The following is a 22,653-nucleotide window of genomic DNA, read 5'->3' as shown; positions in this document are numbered from 1 at the left end:
ACCATTGGTTAAGTCCCAAATGAGGAAGGAAGAAATAATTATTAGAAGAGCTATCTTCTTCTTTTTCTCGAATTGGGTATTTAAATGATCCTTCAATCGACTGTTCAAACTGGTTAGGTCTTCTGATATATAGATCAAAACCAGAGATTTATGGAAAAAAAAAAGCTTGTTGAGAATCATGTGTAAAATTGTCTTTCAACTTGTATGCATGAATCAGAGAGAGCTTACTTGACAACCATAACAAACGATTTTGACCAGTTAGGAGGAATCAAATCTTTATTTTATACTAGTAAAGAAATCAATTGTTCCTTTCCTATTTTTGTACTTTCCGTTTTTGCTCTTAAGGATATGGTTTCGCGTTAATTCAGGAGTAGAAAGATTTTGTGCTTACCAGTTTTAGGATGATCTTGTATCCAACTCCAATATAGTAATAAAGTGTTAGTAAGCAAGCCTTCGTAAATTTTTTTTTTTAAATATATATATATATATATATATATTCACGTGAAGGAGCCGGTTTACAAGCGAGGAAGAGTGTATGAGGCTTACCCAACGATTTTAACGATTTACGATCACTTCGTCATGAAGGAGACGCTGAGATCGCACCCACCGAGCTATTCCTGATCGCTCGAGAAGCCATGCAGCACTGTCAAATCGAAGGCTACGACATCTTCCCCAAAAACCAGAGTGATCCTAAATGCATTAGCAATTGATTTGGATCCAGAGTCCTGGGAGAACCCAGATGAACTCCTGCTGAGTTTTGATAACGTGGACATCGATTACAGAGGCAAGAATTTCAAGCTCATAACATTTGGTGCAGGTCGAATGAGTTGTCCACATAAATTTTGGAAGGGTTTTTTACCAAAATGCTAGTTTGAAAAAACTTATTTATGAAAACAACGACGACCTCAACTTATTTGTAAAATTACCGAACTTTGACCGGTCTGCTGTACATGTGGACCGTCAAAGGCGACACGTAAGCTTTGACTGTTTATGTGTCGTTACGTCATCAGTGCGATACTGTAGATTAACACATCGTCTGCCAAGTCAGTATAGTTGATACGTATTTTGCCATGTTATTACATGATAAAATTTTGAATAAATTTTAAAAAAATCAAATACACTTTCTATTACCTTATATCTAAAATAATAAATTATTAAAAAATTTTAATAAACAATTAAAAAATTAACTCTTACTTATTTAACACCATTTAATATCAATTAAAATATTTATTAATTAAAAACATTCGTTACACTTTTTATTTCTTCACATTTTAAAAAATAAAATAAAATACGTAAATTAATTAGATTTAAATTATTTATAAATTTAAAAAATAAAAAAATATTTATTTTAGAGTTTAAAAATACAATTTATTTGTATACTTTTTATCACCTTATTTACAAAATAATAACATTTACAAATTTTAAATATTTATAAATAGAAAAAATCTAACTCTTACCCAATTATTATGGATTTAAAATATTTAATTATTTAAAAAATCTTACTCTTAAGTCTTACCAATATATTATCGATTTAAAATATTTAAAATTTTTAAAAAATATAAAAAAATTATTTTAGAGTTTAAAAATACAATTTAATTGTATACTTTTTATCACCTTATTTACAAAATAATAATATTTATAAATAGAAATAATCTAACTCTTACCCATTTACTATGGATTTAAAATATTTATAAATAGAATTTTTTTTACTTTTAAGTCTTACCCATATAATTATCCATTTAAAATATTTATAAATAGAAAAATTTTTACTCTTAAGTCTTACTCATACATTATCCATTTAAAATATTTATAAATTATTAAAATATACAAAAAAGTTGTTTTAGTGTTTAAAAATATAATTTATTTGTATACTTCTTATCACCTTATTAAAAAATAATAAATTATTAAAAATATATTATTTCATTAAAAATCTTACAAAACTTTACAATAATTTTAATTTGGCAGAAATTTCGTTAACATAAAATCAGAAATTAAACAGTAAATCACAAAAAAATCAATACAATAATTAAACACCTAAATTCAAATCAACATTATAATTAAATACAATAATTAGATTCAATTAACAAAAACCCTAAAAAATCACCCTCCAAAATCGGCTTCTGAAATTTAAATTCGGGTTTGGAGGGTGAGTAAGGTTTCAGTTTTGAGAGAAGGGGCGGTGAGAGGATGAACAGAGGGGAACAGAGAAGAAGAACGAGAGATGAGGTTGAGACGAAGAGAGAGCGGTTGAGAGGGGGGCGTCGAGGGAGAGGCCGAGCGGCGTTAGCAGGGGAGCGGTCGTGGCCGAGCGGCGGCAACAGGGGAGAGGCGGCAGCAGGAGCGAGGGCGAGAGGAGAGGAGGAGAAAGATCGAGGAAGAAACATAACGAAAAAAATATAACGAAGAGCTTACATGGAGTGAGTTGACGTGGCGAGAGATGACGGGGCAATGAGGGAAATTGATAATGACGTGTCAGATGACTGATAGATGCCATATTCTCACATGAGAACTTGGTTAATTATAATAGAATAACCCTTATAATTGTGTTATAGGTGGTTATTTATCGGTTTTCAAAGGAAATGTGCATTTAATGAATTTGGCATTAATCATTGTCTATATTGCATATTTTTCTCTCCTGAATTATATTTCATTGCTTTTAGGGTTTATTTCTTCCTGAAATGCTTTTTATGGATTCAATTATGGAATTTCAGGAGAATTTTGGTGGAGAAGGAGATATTTACCAAAATGCCATTAGTGAAAGGGAGGTGATTTTTTAGGGCAAATTGTATTGAAAAAGGGGAGACCGTCGACCGAAACAGGGGAGGCCGCCGACCGAAAGAAGGGAGACCTGAGAGGATTTCCAGCCGTCGTTCGCCGTGCCACCGTCGTCCACCGCCGTTCGGCAACCGAGAACAGACCCGAGGAGAGCTCGAGAGAGTCTCCGTCGCGGCAAGTTCGACACTGCCAGTTTCTGCTTGCCAGGCCGAGAGGGCTCCTCCGGCGCCGATTCCGCATTCTGACCATCCTCCGGCGTAGATTACCCATTTCTGACCATTTCCAGAGCTATTCCGACTCCGACCGAGACTCGAGAGAGCCAGTTGGAGGACTTCAGCTCCGTTCTGTTCTTCGCCAATCGTCATCTTCGTCCGTGGATTTCTATCCTTCTTCGTCGGCGTCGTCTCTACCTTCGACCACTCGTTCTTGCAACCTGAAGCCATCAATTTCTGGAAATTGTAGCACCCGTGAGAATGAACATGTGCTGCCCGAGCGAGAGGAAGGAGAAGGGGAGTAATCCGTCATTTTGGAATTTAATTTTCCCATAGTTTGAACTTAGGTTTTGAATGTTTATTAAATTTGATTTGATAATTAATGTTTAACGAATATTTATTTTCCAAATATTTGATTAAATTAGCTAGTTAGGGTAGGATTGTAATTTAGGTTGGATTTTGGTATTTTAATCCGATTTATGTCTTTAACTCTATGCGCCCGAGAGGGGCTAGACGCAAGGATTGAGAAATCGTATCCGTGGTTATGTGGCGCCCGAGAGAGGCTCAAATCACGGTAAAATCCAGAATTGATAATTTTAGCATCATCACAATAGGAAATTGATTCTCTGCATTCTATTATAATCTGATCTTTGTCATTAACTCTAGGCGCTAGAGAGGGGCTAGACGCGAGGATTGAGAATCCGGATTCGTGGTTACGTGGAGCTTGAGAGAGGCACAAATCATGGTAAAATCCAGAGTTGACGTTTCCTGTTGTGCAAGTAGTTAATTAGCTTATTGCTTGATTATTTAGGATATAATTAGTGTTTAGTTCAGATTAATTCATCATATTTGGTTAGGCTAGTTGACTGATGAATACACAAAATTTAGTCCTCCCTGTGGATATGACCCTTGCTTCCCGCTAGATTACATGAACGATTCGTACGCTTGCGAGGTATAAAAGTCGATGTAATTAAATTTCACATCAAGTTTTTGGCGCCGTTGCCGAGGAGGCACGTATTAAGTGTATTTCTTTGTTCTCCATGGTCTTAGGTTAGATTTATTTTTATTTTATTTTATTTTATTTTTTGCTTTCATAATTTTATCTTGGTGATTTTGTATGGAGTTATTTTTATTTCTTCTAGTTAGTTCGTATTGTCAGTAGTGAGTTTGTTAGCTTAATTTGATAGTTAGTTTTGTTTCTTTTTGTGTTTTTATGCACGGGTGCCGCTCCCTAGGTGAACCATTAGCTCCCTTTGTTGAAGAGGTAGAACATATTTTTAGGAAAACACCCGAAGTCAAGTTAGGAGCTACCATGGCCAATCAGGGTGAACCATTAAAGTTACAGGTGACCGTAGAGCCTAGAGGGATTATTCTATCCCATCCCACTTCACATCACCTTCTTGCATTATATTGCCACCGACTATTACCGCCAGTTATGAGTTGAAACCGGGTATGATCCAACTCCTCCCTACATTCTATGGGTTGGAGAAGGAGGACCCTTATTACCACATCAAGGAATTCTTAGATATCTATGCGACTTTCAAATTCCAGAATTTCTCAGATGACTCTATCCGGTTAAGACTTTTTCCATTTTCACTTAAGGATAAGGCCAAGTCTTGGCTTAATTCCTTGGAGGTGGGCAACATTACTTCATGGGACACATTAGTCACAAATTTTTTGTCCAAGTACTCTCCCATTCAGAGAACTACAACTCTCAGGAGAGAAATCTCCAACTTTATGCAGCAGGAGGGTGAACACTTTTATGAGGCTTGGGAGAAATGGAAGGATTTGATCCGTAGGTGTTCGCATCATGGGTTTGAGAAATGGCATATAGTGCAATACTTTTATCAAGGTCTTACACCCCAGGTTAGATCCATGGTAGATGCAACGAGTGGTGGGAGTTTGATGGGTAAGAGTGCTAGTGAGGCGTGGAACTTCTTTGAAACGTTGAGTGATCAATCTCAACAATGGGGTTCGTCATTTAATGTTGATAGGAGATCCCACGAAGCCAAAAGAGGGGTTCTCTATGAGGTTAGTGAAACACCCATGCTCATGGCCAAGATTGAGGGGTTGACTAGAAAAATTGATGCCCTTATGGTGTCCAAGAGTTCACCTGCTTCTAACCCATCTACTGTCTATGCCATATGCTCTGGTTCATCTCATCCCACACAAATGTGTCCATCTAGTTCATCCTACCCGGAGCTCATTGAGGATTTGAATGCAGTCCAGAATTTTCATAGACCAAATCGGAACAATCCTTTTTCGGAAACATATAATCCGGGTTGGGCTAGGCACCCAAATTTCTAATTTCTCATGGTCCAAGGGCCCATAGGTTGGGGGTCCTCCTAGGTGTACTCAACCCCAAACTTTGCGCCCACACTTCACTCAACAACCATTGATTCCACAAAAACCTTCACTTGAGGATACACTTCAATTATTCATGCAGAATACACAGTCGTCCATTGCTAAACTTGAAATGCAAGTGAACAGTTGGTCAGCCACATGAGTGAACAGGCACAAAATAGACTCCCGAGTCAAACCATTCCTAACCCCAAAAGCACACATGAGAGTGGGTTGATTTCCAAACCCCATCATGAGCAACCCAAAGCCATAACCACCCTTAGGAGTGGTCGTGAGTTGAACAATGGGGTAGGGACCACTAAGTCTAAGGAGTCAAAGGATGACAATGGGGACACATCATTGAGTGAAGAACCTCTAAGTTCTCCACCAACAGTCAGGCAGATCCCTAACCAAGTCCAACTAGCTCCTTATCTGCAGAGGTTATCGGGCCCACCTAGGAAACGAGATAGCATGCATGAAACGTTGGAACTGTTTAGTAAGGTTCACATTAACATTCCACTTCTTGATGCTATTAGGCAAGTTCCTGCCTATGCCCGATTTTTGAAAGACCTTTGTACACAGAAGAGAAAACAACATGTTAACAAAAAGGTATTTCTTACTGAGAATGTAAGCTCAATTCTGAAGCACAACACTCCTCCTAAAGTTAAAGATCTTGGATGCCCCACAATTTCATGTGTCATTGGTGAACATACCATCCAGAGAGCTCTTCTAGACTTAGGGGCAAGTGTGAATTTGCTTCCTTTCTTTGTGTACCAGCAATTAGGTTTGGGGGAATTGAAGCCTACTCCCATCACACTTCAACTAGCTGACCGTTCTGTCAAGATACCACGAGGAATAGTTGAAGATGTTTTGATAAAAGTGGACAAATTTCTATTCCCGGTTGATTTCATTGTTCTTGATACAGAACCAGTAGTCAATGTGACCAACCAAATTCCTGTCATCCTAGGACGTCCCTTCTTAGCCACATCTAATGCTATCATTCATTGTAAAAGTGGTGAGTTGGAGTTGTCTTTTGGAAATTTTAAGGTCTCGTTGAATGTGTTTGATGTCGGGCACCATCCACTTGAGTCTGATGATCTCAGTCCTACATTTAAGATAGAGACTATTATACTTGATGACGATTCCACTCTTGAATCTTTTGAGTCTTACATAACATCTTTAGACATGGACTATTTTGATGAGGAAACATATTTCCGAGAGGTTGACTCTTTACTCAGTTCTGTACCTCTGTTGGAGGAAGCTTATGAGGTTGTCACAACTGATCATCCATAGGATCTTCATCTTGACTTGGACAAACCTCTTGAAACTTCCAAGCTAGATCTTAAGCCACTTCCTCCCACGTTGAAGTATGCATTCTTGGGGCCCATGAACTCATTGCCAGTCATTATTGCCTCTGATTTGAGTACTGAGCAGGAGGAACAATTGACTGAAATTTTACAAGCACACAAAGAGGCAATGGGGTGGACTCTTGATGCCTTAAAAGGGATTAGCCCCTCCATATGCATGCACCGTATTCATTTGGAGGAGGGGACTAAAGCCTCACGTGAGATACACCGTAGGTTAAATCCCCATATGCTGGAGGTTGTGAGAGAAGAAGTCATCAGGTTGCTTGTGACAGGAATCATTTACCCTATTTCTGATAGCACCTGGGTGAGTCCAATTCAAGTTGTCCCTAAGAAAGGGGGCATAACGATAATAAAAAATGAGAGTGGTGAATTGATTCCCACAAGAACTACCACCAAGTGGCATGTCAGCATTGATTATAGAAAACATAATTTCGCCACTAGGAAGGATCACTTCCCACTACCTTTCATTGATCAGGTGCTAGAGCGATTGGCCTGCCACAATTTTTATTGCTTCTTAGATGGATACTCCAGCTACAATCAAATTCCCATTGCTCCAGAAGACCAGGAAAAGACCACATTCATGTGTTCGTTTGGCACCTATGCTTACATACGCATGCCTTTTGGTTTATGCAATGCGCCCACCACTTTCCAATGGTGCATGATGAGTATCTTTTCTGACATGATTAGTGACTTTTTAGAGGTCTTTATGGACGACTTTTCTGTGTTTGGCTCTAGTTTTGATACATGTTTGCACAATCTTTCACTCGTATTGTCCCGTTGCATTGAGTCCAATTTAGTCTTGAATTGGGAGAAATGCCACTTCATGGTGAAAGAAGGAATTATTTTAGGACATGTAGTGTCTAAGCGGGGTGTAGAAGTGGACAAAGCCAAGGTTAACCTAATTTCTAATCTACCACCACCTACTTCTGTGAAGGGGGCGCGTTCTTTCCTTGGCCATGCTGGGTTCTATAGGCGCTTCATTAAGGACTTTAGCAAAATTTCTCGTCCTTTGACGAATTTGCTTGCTCAAAATGTTGCTTTTGCCTTTGATGATGTATGTATTCATGCTTTTGAGACACTGAAGAAATGTTTGTCCACTACACCCATTGTCCAAACCCCTACTTGGTCTTTGCCTTTTGAGTTGATGTGTGATGCCTCTGATTATGCATTGGGGGCTGTTTTGGGGCAAAAGACGGATAAAATTCCCTGTATCATTTAGTATGCTAGCCGCACTCTTCATGATGCTTAATTGAATTACACTACCACTGAGAAGGAGTTGCTAGCTGTTGTGTTTGTCTTGAACAAATTCATATCATATCTGTTAGGGTCAAAGGTTATAGTGTTCACTGATCATTCTGCTTTGAAGTACTTATTATCCATCAAGGACACTAAACCTCGCTTGATTAGATGGATCTTGCAATTGCAAGAATTTGACCTTGAGATTCGAGATAAGAAGGGTTGTGAGAATGTTGTTGTTGATCATCTATCTAGGATTTGTGTAGCACCTCAGGAAGGATTCCTTCCTTTAAATGATTCCTTCCCTGATGAGCAACTTCTCCAAGTATCCCACTTGCCTTGGTTTGCTGATATAGTCAACTATCTTGTAACTCATAGGATTCCTGATTATTGGAGTAAACAAGATCGGTTGAAATTCTTTTCCCAAGTCAAACATTTTTTTTGGGATGACCCTTATTTGTTCAAGGTGTGTCCTGACCAAGTCATTAGGCGTTGTGTACCTGAGCAAGACTTTGCCAACATTCTTGAATTTTGTCATTCCCACGCATGTGGTGGACATTTTGGTGCTAGAAAGACCGCGGTTAAAGTCTTGCAATGTGGTTTCTATTGGCTTTCATTATTTAGAGATGCCCATGAGTTTTGTCGTGTGTGTGATAGATGCCAACAGACTGGTTGTTTTTCTAGGAAGAACATGATGCCTCTTAACCCCATTCTTATTGTTGAATTGTTTGATGTGTGGGGTATTGATTTCATGGGTCCTTTTCCTATCTCATTCGGCTATCAATACATCCTTGTTGCTTTTGAATATGTCTCTAGATCGATTGAAGCTATTGCATGTAAGACAAATGATCACAAAGTGGTGGCAAAGTTTTTAAAAGAAAACATCTTGAATCGGTTTGGTACCCCGAGAGCGATCATCAGTGATGGGGGATCTCATTTTTGTAACAGAGCATTTGAGACCTTATTGAAGAAATACTCCATCACTCATCGGGTGTCCACTCCGTACCACCCGCAAACTTGTGGTCAAGTGGAAATCTCTAATAGGGAGATCAAACAGATTTTGGAGGAGTCGGTTCGCTTTGATGGGAAAGATTGGTCCACTCGATTGGACGATGCTTTATGGGCCTATCGAACCGCTTATAAGACTCCTATTGGGATGTCTCCATTTCTCTTAGTGTTCGGCAAAACATGTCATCTACCTGTTGAACTTGAGCATAGAGCTTATTGGGCCATTAAGGGTTTGAATTTTGATTTGACTCAAGTAGGTGATGAGAGGAAATTGCAATTGAATGAGTTGGAGGAGATACGTCATGATGCTTATGAGAATGCCAAACTGTATAAGGAGCGAACAGAGCTTTTACATGATAAATCTATTTTTCGCAAGTCTTTTACCGTTGGGCAGAATGTTTTACTTTATAACTCACGATTGCATTTGTTTCCAGGGAAGCTGAGATCCAGGTGGTCCGGTCTATTTGAGGTTACACAGGTGTTTCCTCATGGCGCTATTGAGATCCGCAATCACGGAGACGGGTCGGTCTTCAAAGTTAACGGTCAGAGGCTCAAACCGTATCGTGAGAATGTCCCCACACCGGAGGAGGTGATGGTGATTTTCTTAGAGGAACCTGTCATTTCATTTTGACTGCGTCAGAGTCTTGCTTATGACTATAAACTTACATTGTGGGCAATCCCCACGTTTCTATCCCTTTGTACATTACAATTTTTATTTCTGGTTTATTCATTCTTATTTGGGATAACCTTTGGTGTACTCTGCTCTTGATTGATTGGAGGTCCCCCGGCGATGCCGGCCCCGTCATGGACTCGGGGTACTCTCTTGTCGGTTGAGAGCATAAATGGTTCCGGTAGTCGATGACCAGACTTTTGGTCCTTAGTTTGAGAGGTTTGTACTCAAACAACCGTTCTGGGATTGACCAATTCGATCTTGAAGTATTGAATGAAAACCTTATGGTGAGTAACTTAAGGACTTGTGTTCAGCGCGTGATTCCTGCTGCCTTCAGTGGCCACTCACACGGAGATTTCTTCAAAGTGTGATGTGGGATATCGGTTTCATCTACGGATGATTACCTACGGGTACGGTTGATATGAGTAAACCTTCTTCGAGGGAAACTATGTATCATTCCTGGGGGTCTTTATTGACTCTTCAGTATTATTGTTGATGACCAAACACATATGGTCCCACCTATGGATTTAGGAGCCCTAAGGGAGCTTAACCCTTACTCTGCAGGAGTATAACTAGCTAAGTTGTGAGTCAATTGGAGTAGTAACTACTAAACGAGAAGACTGGCACCAGAACCGACGTTAAGGCCAACAATAAATCGTCTAGTAAATTAGATATTTTAGTGACTATTAGTTGGTTTGTTTGATGATGTGTCATGCTCTAGGTTTGGGGGTGTTTGTTGATATCTCTTTTCATTGCACTGTTTTTGCATTGCTTTACTTCTTGTGTGCCAATGGAGCATGTGGTTTCCATGAGTTTTATTATTCTTTAACTGTTATTCCTTTTTGTAGTCGTTCTGGTGTTTTAATTTTTCCCCATTGAGGACAATGTCAGGTATAGGTTTGAGGGGGAAACGACTCTTTTATGTCTTAGCAATGATTTTCTTTTAATTTTTGTTCGTGGTTTTCAAATTACTCCTCTTAGTATGTGGTTAACTTTAGTAGAGTTAAAATAAGTTACTCAAATGTGTTTCAAAATTTTTCGTAAAACTGTGTAGAATATGCCTATTAGAAATCTGATATCATTTGTTGTGATCCATGGGAATTCAGTGGGACAACTTACTATTGCATTAGACTTGGAACCTAGTTGCAAAAGAGAACATGTAAATCTAGTGTTGATCTATGTTAGTCTGAATAGTCTTGTATGCCTGTTTGAACTCATTCCTTTTTATATCTCAGTAAAATTCCTTGTTGTAATGTATGAATGCAAATGGAAATGCTCTTGCTTGCAAAAGACAGATAACTTTAGAAATAGCCTGGGCTAACCCAGGGACATGCACCAGAACAGTCGGTTACTTAAAAATAAGTGCATGTACAGTGAAGACGAATACAAAATGGTGGTAATACCAAAAGAATTCAGTGAAACAAAAATTACGCTGGTAATAGCAAAAATGCGCTGGTAATAGCGTCAAATGGGTTTAAATCTGGAAGCAATGAGTTTCCTTAACTTTAATGATGAATTGTAATTTGAAAGAAGTTGCAGGTCAAGATTGAAATTGGTATACTTCTGTTGTGAGATTGTCAGACAATAGGCTTACTTTACTATTTTCTCTTAATTGTGGTGTGACCAGGATTTTATTGTTATTTGTTGCCTCTTTGTTTTGTTGAAGTAATTGCTTATGGTCACATTGGTTCAGGTGGAATAACAATGAGTGTATTTGGATTGATAATGTGCTATATTTTACACAGGTTTTCAAATTGAGCAAGGTTTCAAATGATTTTCAGATATTTTACAATACTAAGTGTTAGCCATATGCTAATGAGGAGTAAATTTTCTTCACTTTTATTTTTATATTATTGATTTAGATGAATTTTGTGGGTAAATTCCATGCAAACCCTCACGAGACATAACTCATCCACTATTGTAAAGTAGGGGTTTAACGGCTTGTTGCATGCGCTAAATGCAATTGTGTTCCCTACAAAAGTGGCATTTTGTTTTCCTAGGCTTAATTTTGGTTCTATTATTGTTTTGCTAGGGACTAGCAAAGATTTAGGTTTGGGGGTGTGATAGATGTCATATTCTGACATGAGAACTAGGTTAATTATAATAGAATAATCCTTATAATTGTGTTGTAGGTGGTTATTTATCGATTTTCAAACGAAACGTGCATTTATTGAATTTGGTATTAATCACTGTCTATATTGCATATTTTTCTCTCCTGAATTATATTTCATTGCTTTTAGGGTTTATTTCTTCCTGAAATGCTTTTAATGGATTCAATTATGGAATTTCAGGAGAATTTTGGTGGAGAAGGAGATATTTACCAAAATGCCATTAGTGAAAGGGAGGTGATTTTTTAGGGCAAATCGTATTGAAAAAGGGGAGGCCGCTGACCAAAATAAGAGAGACCCGAGAGGATTTCCAGCCTTCGTTTGCTGTGCCACCGTCGTCCACTGTCGTTCGGCAACCGAGAACAGACCCGAGGAGAGCTCGAGAGAGTCTCCGTCGCGGCGAGTTCGACACTGCCAGTTTCTGCTAGCGAGGCAGAGAGATGACCCGAGAGGGCTCCTCCGACTCCGATTTCGCATTCCGACCATCCTCCGGCGTTGATTACCCATTTCTGACCATTTTCAAAGCTATTCCTACTCCGACCGAGACTCGAGAGAGCTGGTTAGAGGACTTCAGCTCCGTTCTGTTCTTCGCCGGTTGTCACCTCCGTCCGTGGGTTTTTATCCTTCTTCGCCGGCGTCATCTCTAACTCCGGCCACTCGCTCTTGAAACCTGAAGCCATCAATTTCTGGAAATTGCAGCACCCGTGAGAACGAGCCTATGCTGCCAGAGCGAGAGGAAGGAGAAGGGGAGTAATCCGTCTTTTTGGAATTTAATTTTCCTATAGTTTGAACTTAGGTTTTGAATGTTTATTAAATTTGATTTGATAATTAATGTTTAACGAATATTTGTTTTTCGGATATTTGATTAAATTAGCTAGTTAGGGTAGGATTGTAATTTAGGTTGGCTTTTGGTATTTTAATCCGATTTTTGTCTTGCACTCTATGCGCCCGAGAGGGGCTAGACGCAAGGATTGAGAAATCGGATCCGTGGTTACGTGGCGCTCGAGAGAGACACGAATCACGATAAAATCCAGAGTTGATAATTTTAGCATCATCACAATAGGAAATTGATTCTCTGCATTCTATTGTAATCCGATCTCTGTCATTAACTCTAGGCGCCCGAGAGGGGGCTAGACGCGAGGATTAAGAATCCGGATTCGTGGTTACGTGGGGCTCGAGAGAGGCACGAATCACGGTAAAATCCAGAGTTGACGTTTCCTGTTGTGCAAGTAGTTAATTAGATTATTGCTTGATAATTTAGGATATAATTAGTGTTTAGTTCAGATTAATTAATCATATTTGGTTAGGCTAGTTGACTGAAGAATACACAAAATTTAGTCCTCCCTGTGGATATGACCCTCGCTTCCCGCATGATTACATGAACGATTCGTACGCTTGCGAGGTATAAAATCCGATGTAATTAAATTTCACATCAATGACATGTGTGTAAAAATAATAATGTGGTAGCCCATGTGTTCAACTACCATACCACACTGATGAGGTGTCAACATGTAAGCGATCCAAGCTTACATGTCAACTTTGACTGTCCACATGTACAGTGGACAGGTCAAAGTTTGGTAGTTTTGCAAATAAGTTGAAATCGTCGTTGATTTCATAAATAAGTTTTTTCAAATTGGTATTTTGGTAAAATTCCCATTTCGGAATGATCCCAATAGGGCTTGCTCTGGGAAACCTCCTGTATGGATTTAACTGGAAATTTCCAGGAGGGATGAGGAAGGAGGATTTTATCATGGAGGAATCCTTTGGCTTTAATGGTGCATAAAATAGTTGCTCTCATTCTCGTCCCTGTTAAGCTTAATTTATAGTTGCTTGATAGGATGATCAAGGAAGAGATGAATGCAGTAATTTTCTGTTGAAGGTTTGAGATTTACTCAGCACGTTTGACCAGTCAAAGCTTGCATCTCAATACACATCCTTGATATCATATTGGAGTAAACCTACTTTACATGACTCATTGCAATCAAGACTGTTTTACGTGACTCACTTCACCAACCCGTTTATTATAGAGTTTGCATAATTACTTTCTAATAATGCCATTTATTATTGGGAATTTTGCTGTACTACCCACTTTTTAAAAATAATAATACAAGTAATTAATTTTCAACTTAATATCATAAATACCCAACTTTGACCAGTCAACTACACACGTGTAATGTTAAAAGTGACATGTAAACTTTGATCGATTATGTGGTGCCACATCATCACCCGAAGATTCTAACGACACGTCTCACCCATCATGTAATCCTTGAATGTCACATCATCCTACCACATCATTGAATAAAAGTTTTAAAAAATGTGAAACTTTTAAAAATATTTTAAAGAAAATTTAAATTAAATATTTAAAAATTTTAAATACTTTTTAAAAAATATAAATATTTTTAAGAGTTAAATTATATTTTTAAACTCTAAAATAATTTTTTCAATAAAAAATATTTTAAATCGATAATAAAAAGGTGTTAAATAGGTAAGAATAATTTTTTAATTAATTAATATACGAATTTTATATTTTGTTATTATAAAAAAGAAGCTAAAAATTATGTACCAACAAATAAGAATTTTAAAAACTAAATTAGTTTTTATAAATATTTTATAAAATTAAATAATATCTTAAAGTAAAATAATTACATTAAGGTATTAAGGTATCAAGTAAAATAAAGTATTAATTACATTAAAAATATTTTTAAAATAATTAATAATTAAATTTTATTTTTTTATTATATTAAAGTGAAGGTAATGAAATAAAATGTGTAAGATATCTTTTAAAACAAAAAATAAATGTTTTATAAAATATATTTTAAAATTTTTATACAATCTTAAAGTGGAGTGGACCCATGTGTAGAAATCCCAATATTTAATCTTTCAAGCTCAGATCTAGGAGTTGTAGTTCTCCAAAATTTGTAAGTTACCAACTATTTTATACATTAAAAAATTTTAAACATATTTTTTTAGAATTTTTGGATGAATTTTTGGTATATTTTTTATAAATGACAAAACATCATTTTCAGCCATAACAATTATTTATTAAATGTTGTGGAGTTTTCTATTTAACTAAATTAAACTCAACCCAAATGAACTAAAACTTCAGCCACAATGAACTTCAAGCTTCCTAAGCGAGGGCACACGGTTGGGGAGTTTGTGTCTCCAAAGTTGAAAAGGAAGTCGAGTTTGATAGTTTTCTTCACTAAGCTAAGTATTTAAATGCTTGTTCTTTTAAACTTTAGTTTGAATAATTAGAGGTCTAATTCCTAAACGTGTGCGAAAAGATCATATTTGCTTCAATATTTTTCTTCTTTAGTGCTTGTTTGATTGACTTCTACTTAGAGTCGGGTTTGTAGCCCTTTGTTTGAGGATTTTATTTTCAAATCTTATTATACTTTCTAGCATGTAGCTAAAGGGACACACTAGCCTAAACCATTAAAGTGATTTCTAGCAGCTCACTAAGTTACACAATACCTTATGCCATACACAACACCGAGTATAACTTCCCGACTTTTACTGCTTAGCAACAACGACTTTTCTCAACAATTTGAGTAAGGAAAGTCTTACCTACTCAAGGTTTGACCCAATTGCAAAGATTACTTGCTTACAATATAGCATGGTATAAATTGCCCCTAAAAAGGTGGATCTTAACAATCAAAGCACTAACCAATATGTAAACTAATTCATATCTACCTAATGTAATCAATAACTTAAAAATAGTCCTTAATCACTTGATTTAAAAATATAGTCATCTTAAAATAATCTCCAATGACTTGATCTCGGGTGAAGATGAAGCAGGAAGGCATATGGATCTTCGGCTTTGATGTGCCTTCAAGAAGAGCGACAATGTCGATATGCCTTTATCTGCCAGAGAGCGAGAGATCTTGATCAGATCTCTGGTTATTCACCAAAGAATTTCCTTTTGTTTTTTTCATATCACTTTGCTTTCATTTACAAAGTATTTATAGCATAATACATGAAGAGTAATTCATGGAGAAAGGTTGTTTCCTCGTGGACGATTTGTTGAAGAAGGAAACCGTTCCTTGATTTCTTCTATTTGAAGACTCTAGCCACCATAAACTGATAGTTGAGTTCACGCCAACAATAATTATTAGTCTCAACTGGTTTGGATTGATGTGCTCACTCGACTTTATGGCTTGTTCACGAATCTCTCAGCTGAGCTTGATTCTTTCTATGTGCACATCATAGAAGATCCGAAAAGAACAAACCCAGAACAAGAAACATTCAGTCTGGTAGGGACACCCCAAACCATTCTTGTGAAAAGTTTCCAATAACGGAACTCAAATCTCAATTTTATGTTCATTTCTTCAAAGAAGAGTAGTTTACTAAGAAGGAAATCTGTTCAAGGCAAGTGTAGAATTGATCAAAATAACATCACATATCTTACTAAGCTTACTCAAATAACATATAACAATAGATAGATTTTATTCATCTAAACATATATCTCAAATCTCAACAGATTAAAAGCAAATGATAGTCTTTTCAACTGAAACTTGTTTAATCCGAACAATATTTCTAGTTTCATGTTTTTTTCTGTTCATCCCACTACCTAACTGTAAATCTTAACAGGAACGAGCCTCAGGGGAGTCTTTCTCTGCACCGTTAAGCCATAACATTCCTCCATGCTGAAGTCCTCCTTCCTCGTCCCATCAGGCAATTCCCAGTCAAAGCTGTAGAGAAGATTTACCAGAGCAAGCTCCACTGTCCTCAAACCGAAATTCACCCCCGGACAGCCTCTGCGACCTGCGCCGAACGGTAAAAGCTGGAACTCGGGTCCTCTGTAGTCGATATCCACGTTCTTGAACCTTTCTGGCATGAATTCTTCTGGGTTCTCCCAGGAATCAGGATCCAAAGAGACGGCTAACACGTTGACGATTACTGTGGTTTTTGGGAAGATGTCGTAGCCATTAATTTGACAGTGCTGCTGGTTTTCTCTGGGGATCAGAAAAGGCCCTGGCGGGTGCAGTCTCAGCGTCTCCTTCACGATGAAGTGAAAGTACTCGAGGTGGGGGAGATGGGTTTCTTCCACCTTCCCTTTGGATCCGACGACTCTGCGGATTTCCTCCTGCACTTTCTTCATGGCGGAGGGTTTTCTCATCAGTTCTGCCATCGCCCACACCACTGTAGTACTGCTTGAATCCGTCCCACCAACCAGAAGATTCTGAAAAGATTGGTGAATTAAATCTCAGAAAACATGGAACTGGTTCAAGAGTTTGTACGTTCTGGGAACATGATCAGAATTTAATTTTACCATGAGAAGTCCCTTGACATGATCTCTGGTAAGATTGTGTTCATTCACGATCCTCAGCAACACATCGACGAAATCTTCATTGTCTGGTTTGGCTCTGTTGGGATCAAGGTGTTCGTTGATGACTTTTTCGTAGAAATAATCCATGTCAACAAAGTTCTTCTGCAGCCGACCTCGAAGTCCAGTGACTGCATCAATCCACCCCAGCCAGGGCAGCACATCTGAAACATAGAGCTCACCCATAAGCGTCTGAGTCTCATGGAAAGCTCGGTAAAATCTCCTCTGCTCCTCTTCGTCTTCCCATCTGAAGCTCTCACCAAAAATAGCTCTAGAGATCAAATCATACGTGAAAATCTTCACTATTTTAGTCAAATTCACAGATTTTACCGAACAAGAAGATTCAGATATGGAACTTATCATTCTGCCGACAAGTTCATCCCACAGAAACCGGAAGAACTGTATTTTTTTCACACTGAGAAGTTCGAAGAGACAGACCTTTCGCAGTTCCCTCCAGTCACGGCCGTACGGTGTAAAGGCCATGTCGTGGAGATTGTAGGATAGTCTCTTCTGAGATAAAACCACAGATCTGTCGCAGAATTCAAGGTCATGGGACTTCATAACCTCTCTTGCCATGCGAGCAGATGAGGCTACTACAGCGTGAACTTGGCCGAGCTTGAGATATAAGAGTGGCCCATGTTTTTTCGAGAGCAACCAAAGAGAGCGGGGCGGAAGGTTTTTGGAAAGCTGGTGAAGATTTCCGATTAATGGAAGCTGGTTTGGACCTGGTGGGTGCTTGCCTCTTTTTGTTCTGTTACTGAACATACGGAACCGAAGCACGAGAAGAAGGCCAACCAGTAGCAGAAAAGGCAGCCATGAAAACTGGTTGAATAGAACCATTGGGTAAGTCCCAAAAGAGGAAGGAAGAAATAATTATTAGAAGAGCTACTCTTCTTCTTTTTCCCGAATTGGGTATTTAAATGATCCTTCAATCGACTGTTCAAACTGGTTAGGTCTTCTGATATATAGATCAAAACCAGAGATTTATGAAAAAAAAAAAAGCTTGTTGAGAATCATGTATAAAATTGTCTTTCAACTTGTATGCATGGATCAGAGAGAGCTTACTTGATAACCATAACAAACGATTTTCACCAGTTTGGTCGAATCAAATCTTTATTTTATACTAGTAAAGAAATCAATTGTTCCTTTCCTAATTTTGTACAAAACCCTTGCCTTGATTCTCCAAAAATTTTGTACTTTGATTGATAGTAGAAGATTAGTACTTTCCGCTGCTCTTAAGGACATGGTTTCACGTTAATTCTGGATTAGAAAGATTTTCTGCTTACCGATTTAGGATGAACTTGTATCCAACTCCAATAAGATTTTCTGTTTGTAAGCAAGCCTCCATAAAATATATATTCACGTGAAGGAGCCATTAAGGTTTTCCAGCGAGGAAGAGTGTCTGAGGATTACCCAACGATTTTAACGATTTACGATCACTTCGTCGTGAAGGAGACGTTGAGATCGCACCCACCCAGCCATTCCTGATCTCTCGAGAAGCCATGCAGCACTGTCAAATCGAAGGCTATGTCATCTTCCCCAAAGAGGTATGAGGAAGGAGGATTTTATCACGGAGGAATCCTTTGGCTTGAACGGTGCACAGAATAGTTGCTCTCACTATCGTCCCTGTTAAGCTTAATTTATAGTTGCTTGATAGGATGATTAAGGAAGAGATGAATGCAATAATTTTCTGTTGAAGGTTTGAGATTTACTTAGCACATTTGACCGTGATAGAAGGAACGAAGAATAATAGAACACCAAAATCAATTGTTGATATTTTTCTCTCCAATTGAATTTGTTTACATGATGAGGAATTTATACAGTATAGAGTGTATTCTAGACTCTTCTGGAATACATGGCAGAGAAGACAATATTCTAGGCGCTTCTAGGAATACATGACTCGTTGACACCTTTTGGATTCTTCTGGAGGAGATGCTGAGGTGGAGAGCTGCTGAGTGTTGCTGAGTTGGCCTGGAGATGACTTACTCTGTTTCTGCTAAGGTGGAAGTCTTCTTATTGCTGATACCCCCTGACGAGCCAAGTAGGCCTAGCAGAACTGTGAGGCACGATCTGAGTGTGCAAAATCTGGTGATGGACAGGGGCTTGGTACATCTACGATCTGATCTTTACTGGAAAGGAAGGAAACTTGAAGAGTCTTGTTATGGACACGATCACAAACAAAATGATAATCAATGTCGACATGCGTGGTTCGAGAATGCATCACAGGATTCACAGATAAGTGGCCCCCAGATTATCACTATAGAGAATGGGTGGTTGAGATAAGTAGATTCCCAATTCAGACAATAAGGATTGGACCCAAACTAGTTCACCCGTAGCATGAACCATGGCCTTGTATTCAGCCTCCGTGTCGGACCGAGCGATAGTAGTTTGTTTTTTTGAACTCTAGCAGATGAGATTTGTGCCCTAGAATAAACAATAGCCACTGGTAGATTTTCGATCATCGGGGCAGCCTGCCCAGTCAACATCAGAGAAGGCAGCCAGAACAGGGGCCAAAGAAGAAGTGAGAGTCAGACCATAATCCAGAGTTTGTTTCAAATACCGTAAGATTCGTTTCACGGATTGCCAATGAGAAAGACAAGGAGCATGTATAAATTGACAGACCCGATTGACTGAGAAGGCTAAATCAGGGCGAGTGAAGAGAAGATATTGGAGGCTTCCCACCACACTCTTGTACAGAGAAGGATCTTCCATAAATGTAGAATTAAAAGCAGAAAGTTTAGTGGAGGGAGACATAGGAGTGCCAACAAGATTACAATTAGCCATATTGGTTTTGTGTAGTAAATCAAGGATATATTTTCGTTGGGACAGAAAAATCCCATTCAGAGTTTTGTGACACTCAATACCCACGAAATAATGAAGATCTCCAAGATCTTTGACGGGAAAATCAACATTGAGCAATTGAAGAAGTTGAGTAATGGTAAAGCTATCGGAGCCAGTAAGGAGAATGTCATCAACATAAACTAACAGATACCCACCAAGTGTCTTTAGGTACTGAAGCTAAATTAATTTCAAAACAAACTAAAGTTAGAGGCATACCCTTCTTTACACGCCAGGCCGCGTACTTGGGACAATCCTTCTTCATATGTCCCGACTTCTTGTAGAAGAAGCAGGTAAACTCCTCAGCCTGCTTCTTCTGTTTCTTAGTCTGAGAAGAACCTACTGCAATATCCTTACCTCTCTTCTTCTTCTTGTACTGAGAGGTTGAGGCCAAGTGAGCACTTTCAGTCTTATCCCGTTGCTGCCTCTCTTCCTCTTGCACACAGTGAGATATAAGCTCATTTAGGAACCATTTGTCCTTCTGAGTGTTATAACTCACTTTGAATTGGCCAAAGTGTGCAGGAAGAGAGATCAGAACCAAGTGCACGAGCAAGTCCTCAGACAGCTCTAACTTAAGTGACTTGAGTTTTGATGCGAGATGAAACATTTCCATGATGTACTCTCTTATGTTCCCTTTGCCTTTATACTTCATCGAAATGAGTTTAGCCAAAAGGCAACTCGCCTCCGATTTTTAATTCTTGGCAAAATATTGTTCGATTGCTTCTAGGAACTTCTTTGCGCTCTTGCTCTCTATCATAGAGTCCCAAAACGCCTCCGGAATGGAGCGTTTCATGATCATCAAACACGTTTGGTTAGAGTGTTCCCACTTCTCAATTTTAACCTCATTGAGGTTATCAGGAGTAGAAATGGGTGGCTCTGCCCGAAGTGCAAGATCCAAATCGATACAACCAAGGACAATTTCCACGGTATCTTTCTAGGCCTTAAAATTCGTCTCGCTTAACATTGGAATGCTGCTTATTTGAGCAGTAACATTTGTAGCAGTATCAACAGAAACTGTATAAAGAACAAAATAAACAAGCATACTCACATTAACTAGCATGTCATATAAAGAAAAATAAGACAAGTAAAAAATAAAATCCAAATTGGGGACCCATCTCAAGATACCTAGTACAACATTAATTCCTAGTATTTGGACAGAGAAATTAATTGTAAGTGATACTCTCAGTGCAATGATCAAATACTGACAATCAGTTCTATTAAACAATAACCTTTCTTTGGACCGACTATTGTTCACATGAAAAGTCTTTATAATTGTCACACATTTATCATCACAGGTACATTGTTGATTTGGCCAAATTGTGTCTTCCTTTGGGCCGAACAACACTACAGAGGTTACATTAGCAACATCTAGCTTCAAACAATTTGATTGAAAATATTAGACCAACTGAACAAAATATATATATATATATATATATATATATATATATATATATATATATATATATATATATATATATATATGTTTTATTCAGTTGCCCAACACTGCGGCACCGCCCCATTGGCGCCACGACGTTGGCCTGTATTTCCGTGGAGCTGCAATGAATATTCTGTAATGTAATATATATAAACAAAATATTTAGTCAAATGTAACAAACAAATATGAGCAACCTTATTAGGCATATGCGCCAAACGCAAGAGTCAGCTCGGTCGAGCCAGCTTAGCCCGAGTCGACTAGATCTGTAGCAACCGGTTCGTGTTGACTCACCTGAGTCAATCTCGTTAGGTAAATCTTACAAACTAGGAGTAGTTTTTTTTTTATGGCGACGCTGCAGTTTGTCCAACGGACATAGCAGCGCGGCCGTTGCTTTGAACGGGCACAACAGTTGCCCAACAGACGCACTCCCACTGTAGTGAACCGGTACTGCAGTTGCCCAACGGGCATGGCAGCGCTCCCAGTGGAGTCAATGGGCGCTGCTAAAGCCCAACGACAACGATAGCCCTCCTGACAGGCGCTTCTGCCGCCCAAGGGCCATAACAACACTCCCGACGGGCACTGCTGTCGCCCAACGAGCATGGCAGCGCACCCGACGGGCACTGCTAGTGCCCAACGGCACAGCAGCGCTCCCGACGGGACCTGCTGTTGCCCAACGACACGACAGTGCTCCCGACAGGTGCTACTGTCACCCAATCTTCCCCCGTTGGCCGATCTGCCGTCGCCCAATCTTCCTTTGTCGCCCATTCCCTTTCGACGACGGAAAAAATGATCCCAACGGGCACTGCAGCGTGCCCAGGCGTCCTCCGTCGCCTCCCCCTTTCCCGCCGAACGATGTTGCAGCGTCGGCTTCTTCCTTCTCCCCCTCCTCCACGCGCAGAGAGAAGGGGTTCAGGGGGGTTTCCGTCGCCCTCTCTACCACGCGCAGAGAGACGGTGGGGGGTGGCTTCCATCGGTGGCCGTCTATCAGAGTCGCTGCAGCATGTCCCAACGGACGGTGCAGCGCGATCCTCCACCCGACGGTGACGCTGACGAACTCCCAACCCGAGACAAATTCCGTGGAGAAAATAAAAATTTCTGCACTCAACGGAATTAATCTAGAAATCCTAATAATCTAACAAACTGCTCTGATACCACTTGTTGAAATCCGTAATAGTAAATTCTAATCTAGAATTTACAACATGCTAGAATATTAAGATTGAAAACATACCTGAATCCATTCCTTGAATTTCGTCTTCTGATGCGGAATTTATGTGACGAACGATAAGAACGGATATTGATGTTGTGGTCTTCCTCAACTAAATCGCCTTATTCCTCAAT

The 22,653-nt window shown here is 39.0% G+C and overlaps 1 protein-coding gene and 1 non-coding gene across 2 annotated transcripts; both read right to left on the bottom strand.

Annotated features, from left to right (window-relative positions):
- Positions 1-4,697: 4,697 nt before the first annotated feature.
- Positions 4,698-4,804, bottom strand: LOC137965274 (small nucleolar RNA R71). The gene has a single exon (XR_011116044.1). It is a non-coding gene; the product is annotated as a small nucleolar RNA R71 (small nucleolar RNA).
- An 11,365-nt stretch (positions 4,805-16,169) lies between these two features.
- LOC137963637 (cytochrome P450 71A1-like) lies at positions 16,170-17,932 on the bottom strand. The gene is made up of 2 exons (XM_068810790.1): positions 16,989-17,932; positions 16,170-16,898 (listed from the first exon to the last, which is right to left on the bottom strand). The coding sequence occupies exons 1-2, from the start codon at positions 17,880-17,882 to the stop codon at positions 16,287-16,289; spliced, it is 1,506 nt and encodes a 501-aa protein (XP_068666891.1). The 5' UTR covers positions 17,883-17,932; the 3' UTR covers positions 16,170-16,286.
- Between the last annotated feature and the right edge of the window lie 4,721 nt (positions 17,933-22,653).

This window comes from Aristolochia californica, unplaced genomic scaffold (assembly GCF_029961685.1).
Source record: "Aristolochia californica isolate CCGP_79_NKW_82.1479 unplaced genomic scaffold, dmAriCali1.0.hap1 SCAF_1, whole genome shotgun sequence".
Taxonomy (NCBI): domain Eukaryota; kingdom Viridiplantae; phylum Streptophyta; class Magnoliopsida; order Piperales; family Aristolochiaceae; genus Aristolochia; species Aristolochia californica.
This window is presented reverse-complemented; position numbering and strand designations above follow the sequence as displayed.

Coding starts and splice junctions, on each gene's coding strand:
- LOC137963637 (XM_068810790.1), bottom strand. CDS start 17,882: ATGGTTCTATTCAACCAGTTTTCATGGCTGCCTTTTCTGCTACTGGTT. Junction 16,899..16,988: donor ATGTCAAGGGACTTCTCATG/GTAAAATTAAAT, acceptor CAATCTTTTCAG/AATCTTCTGGTTGGTGGGAC.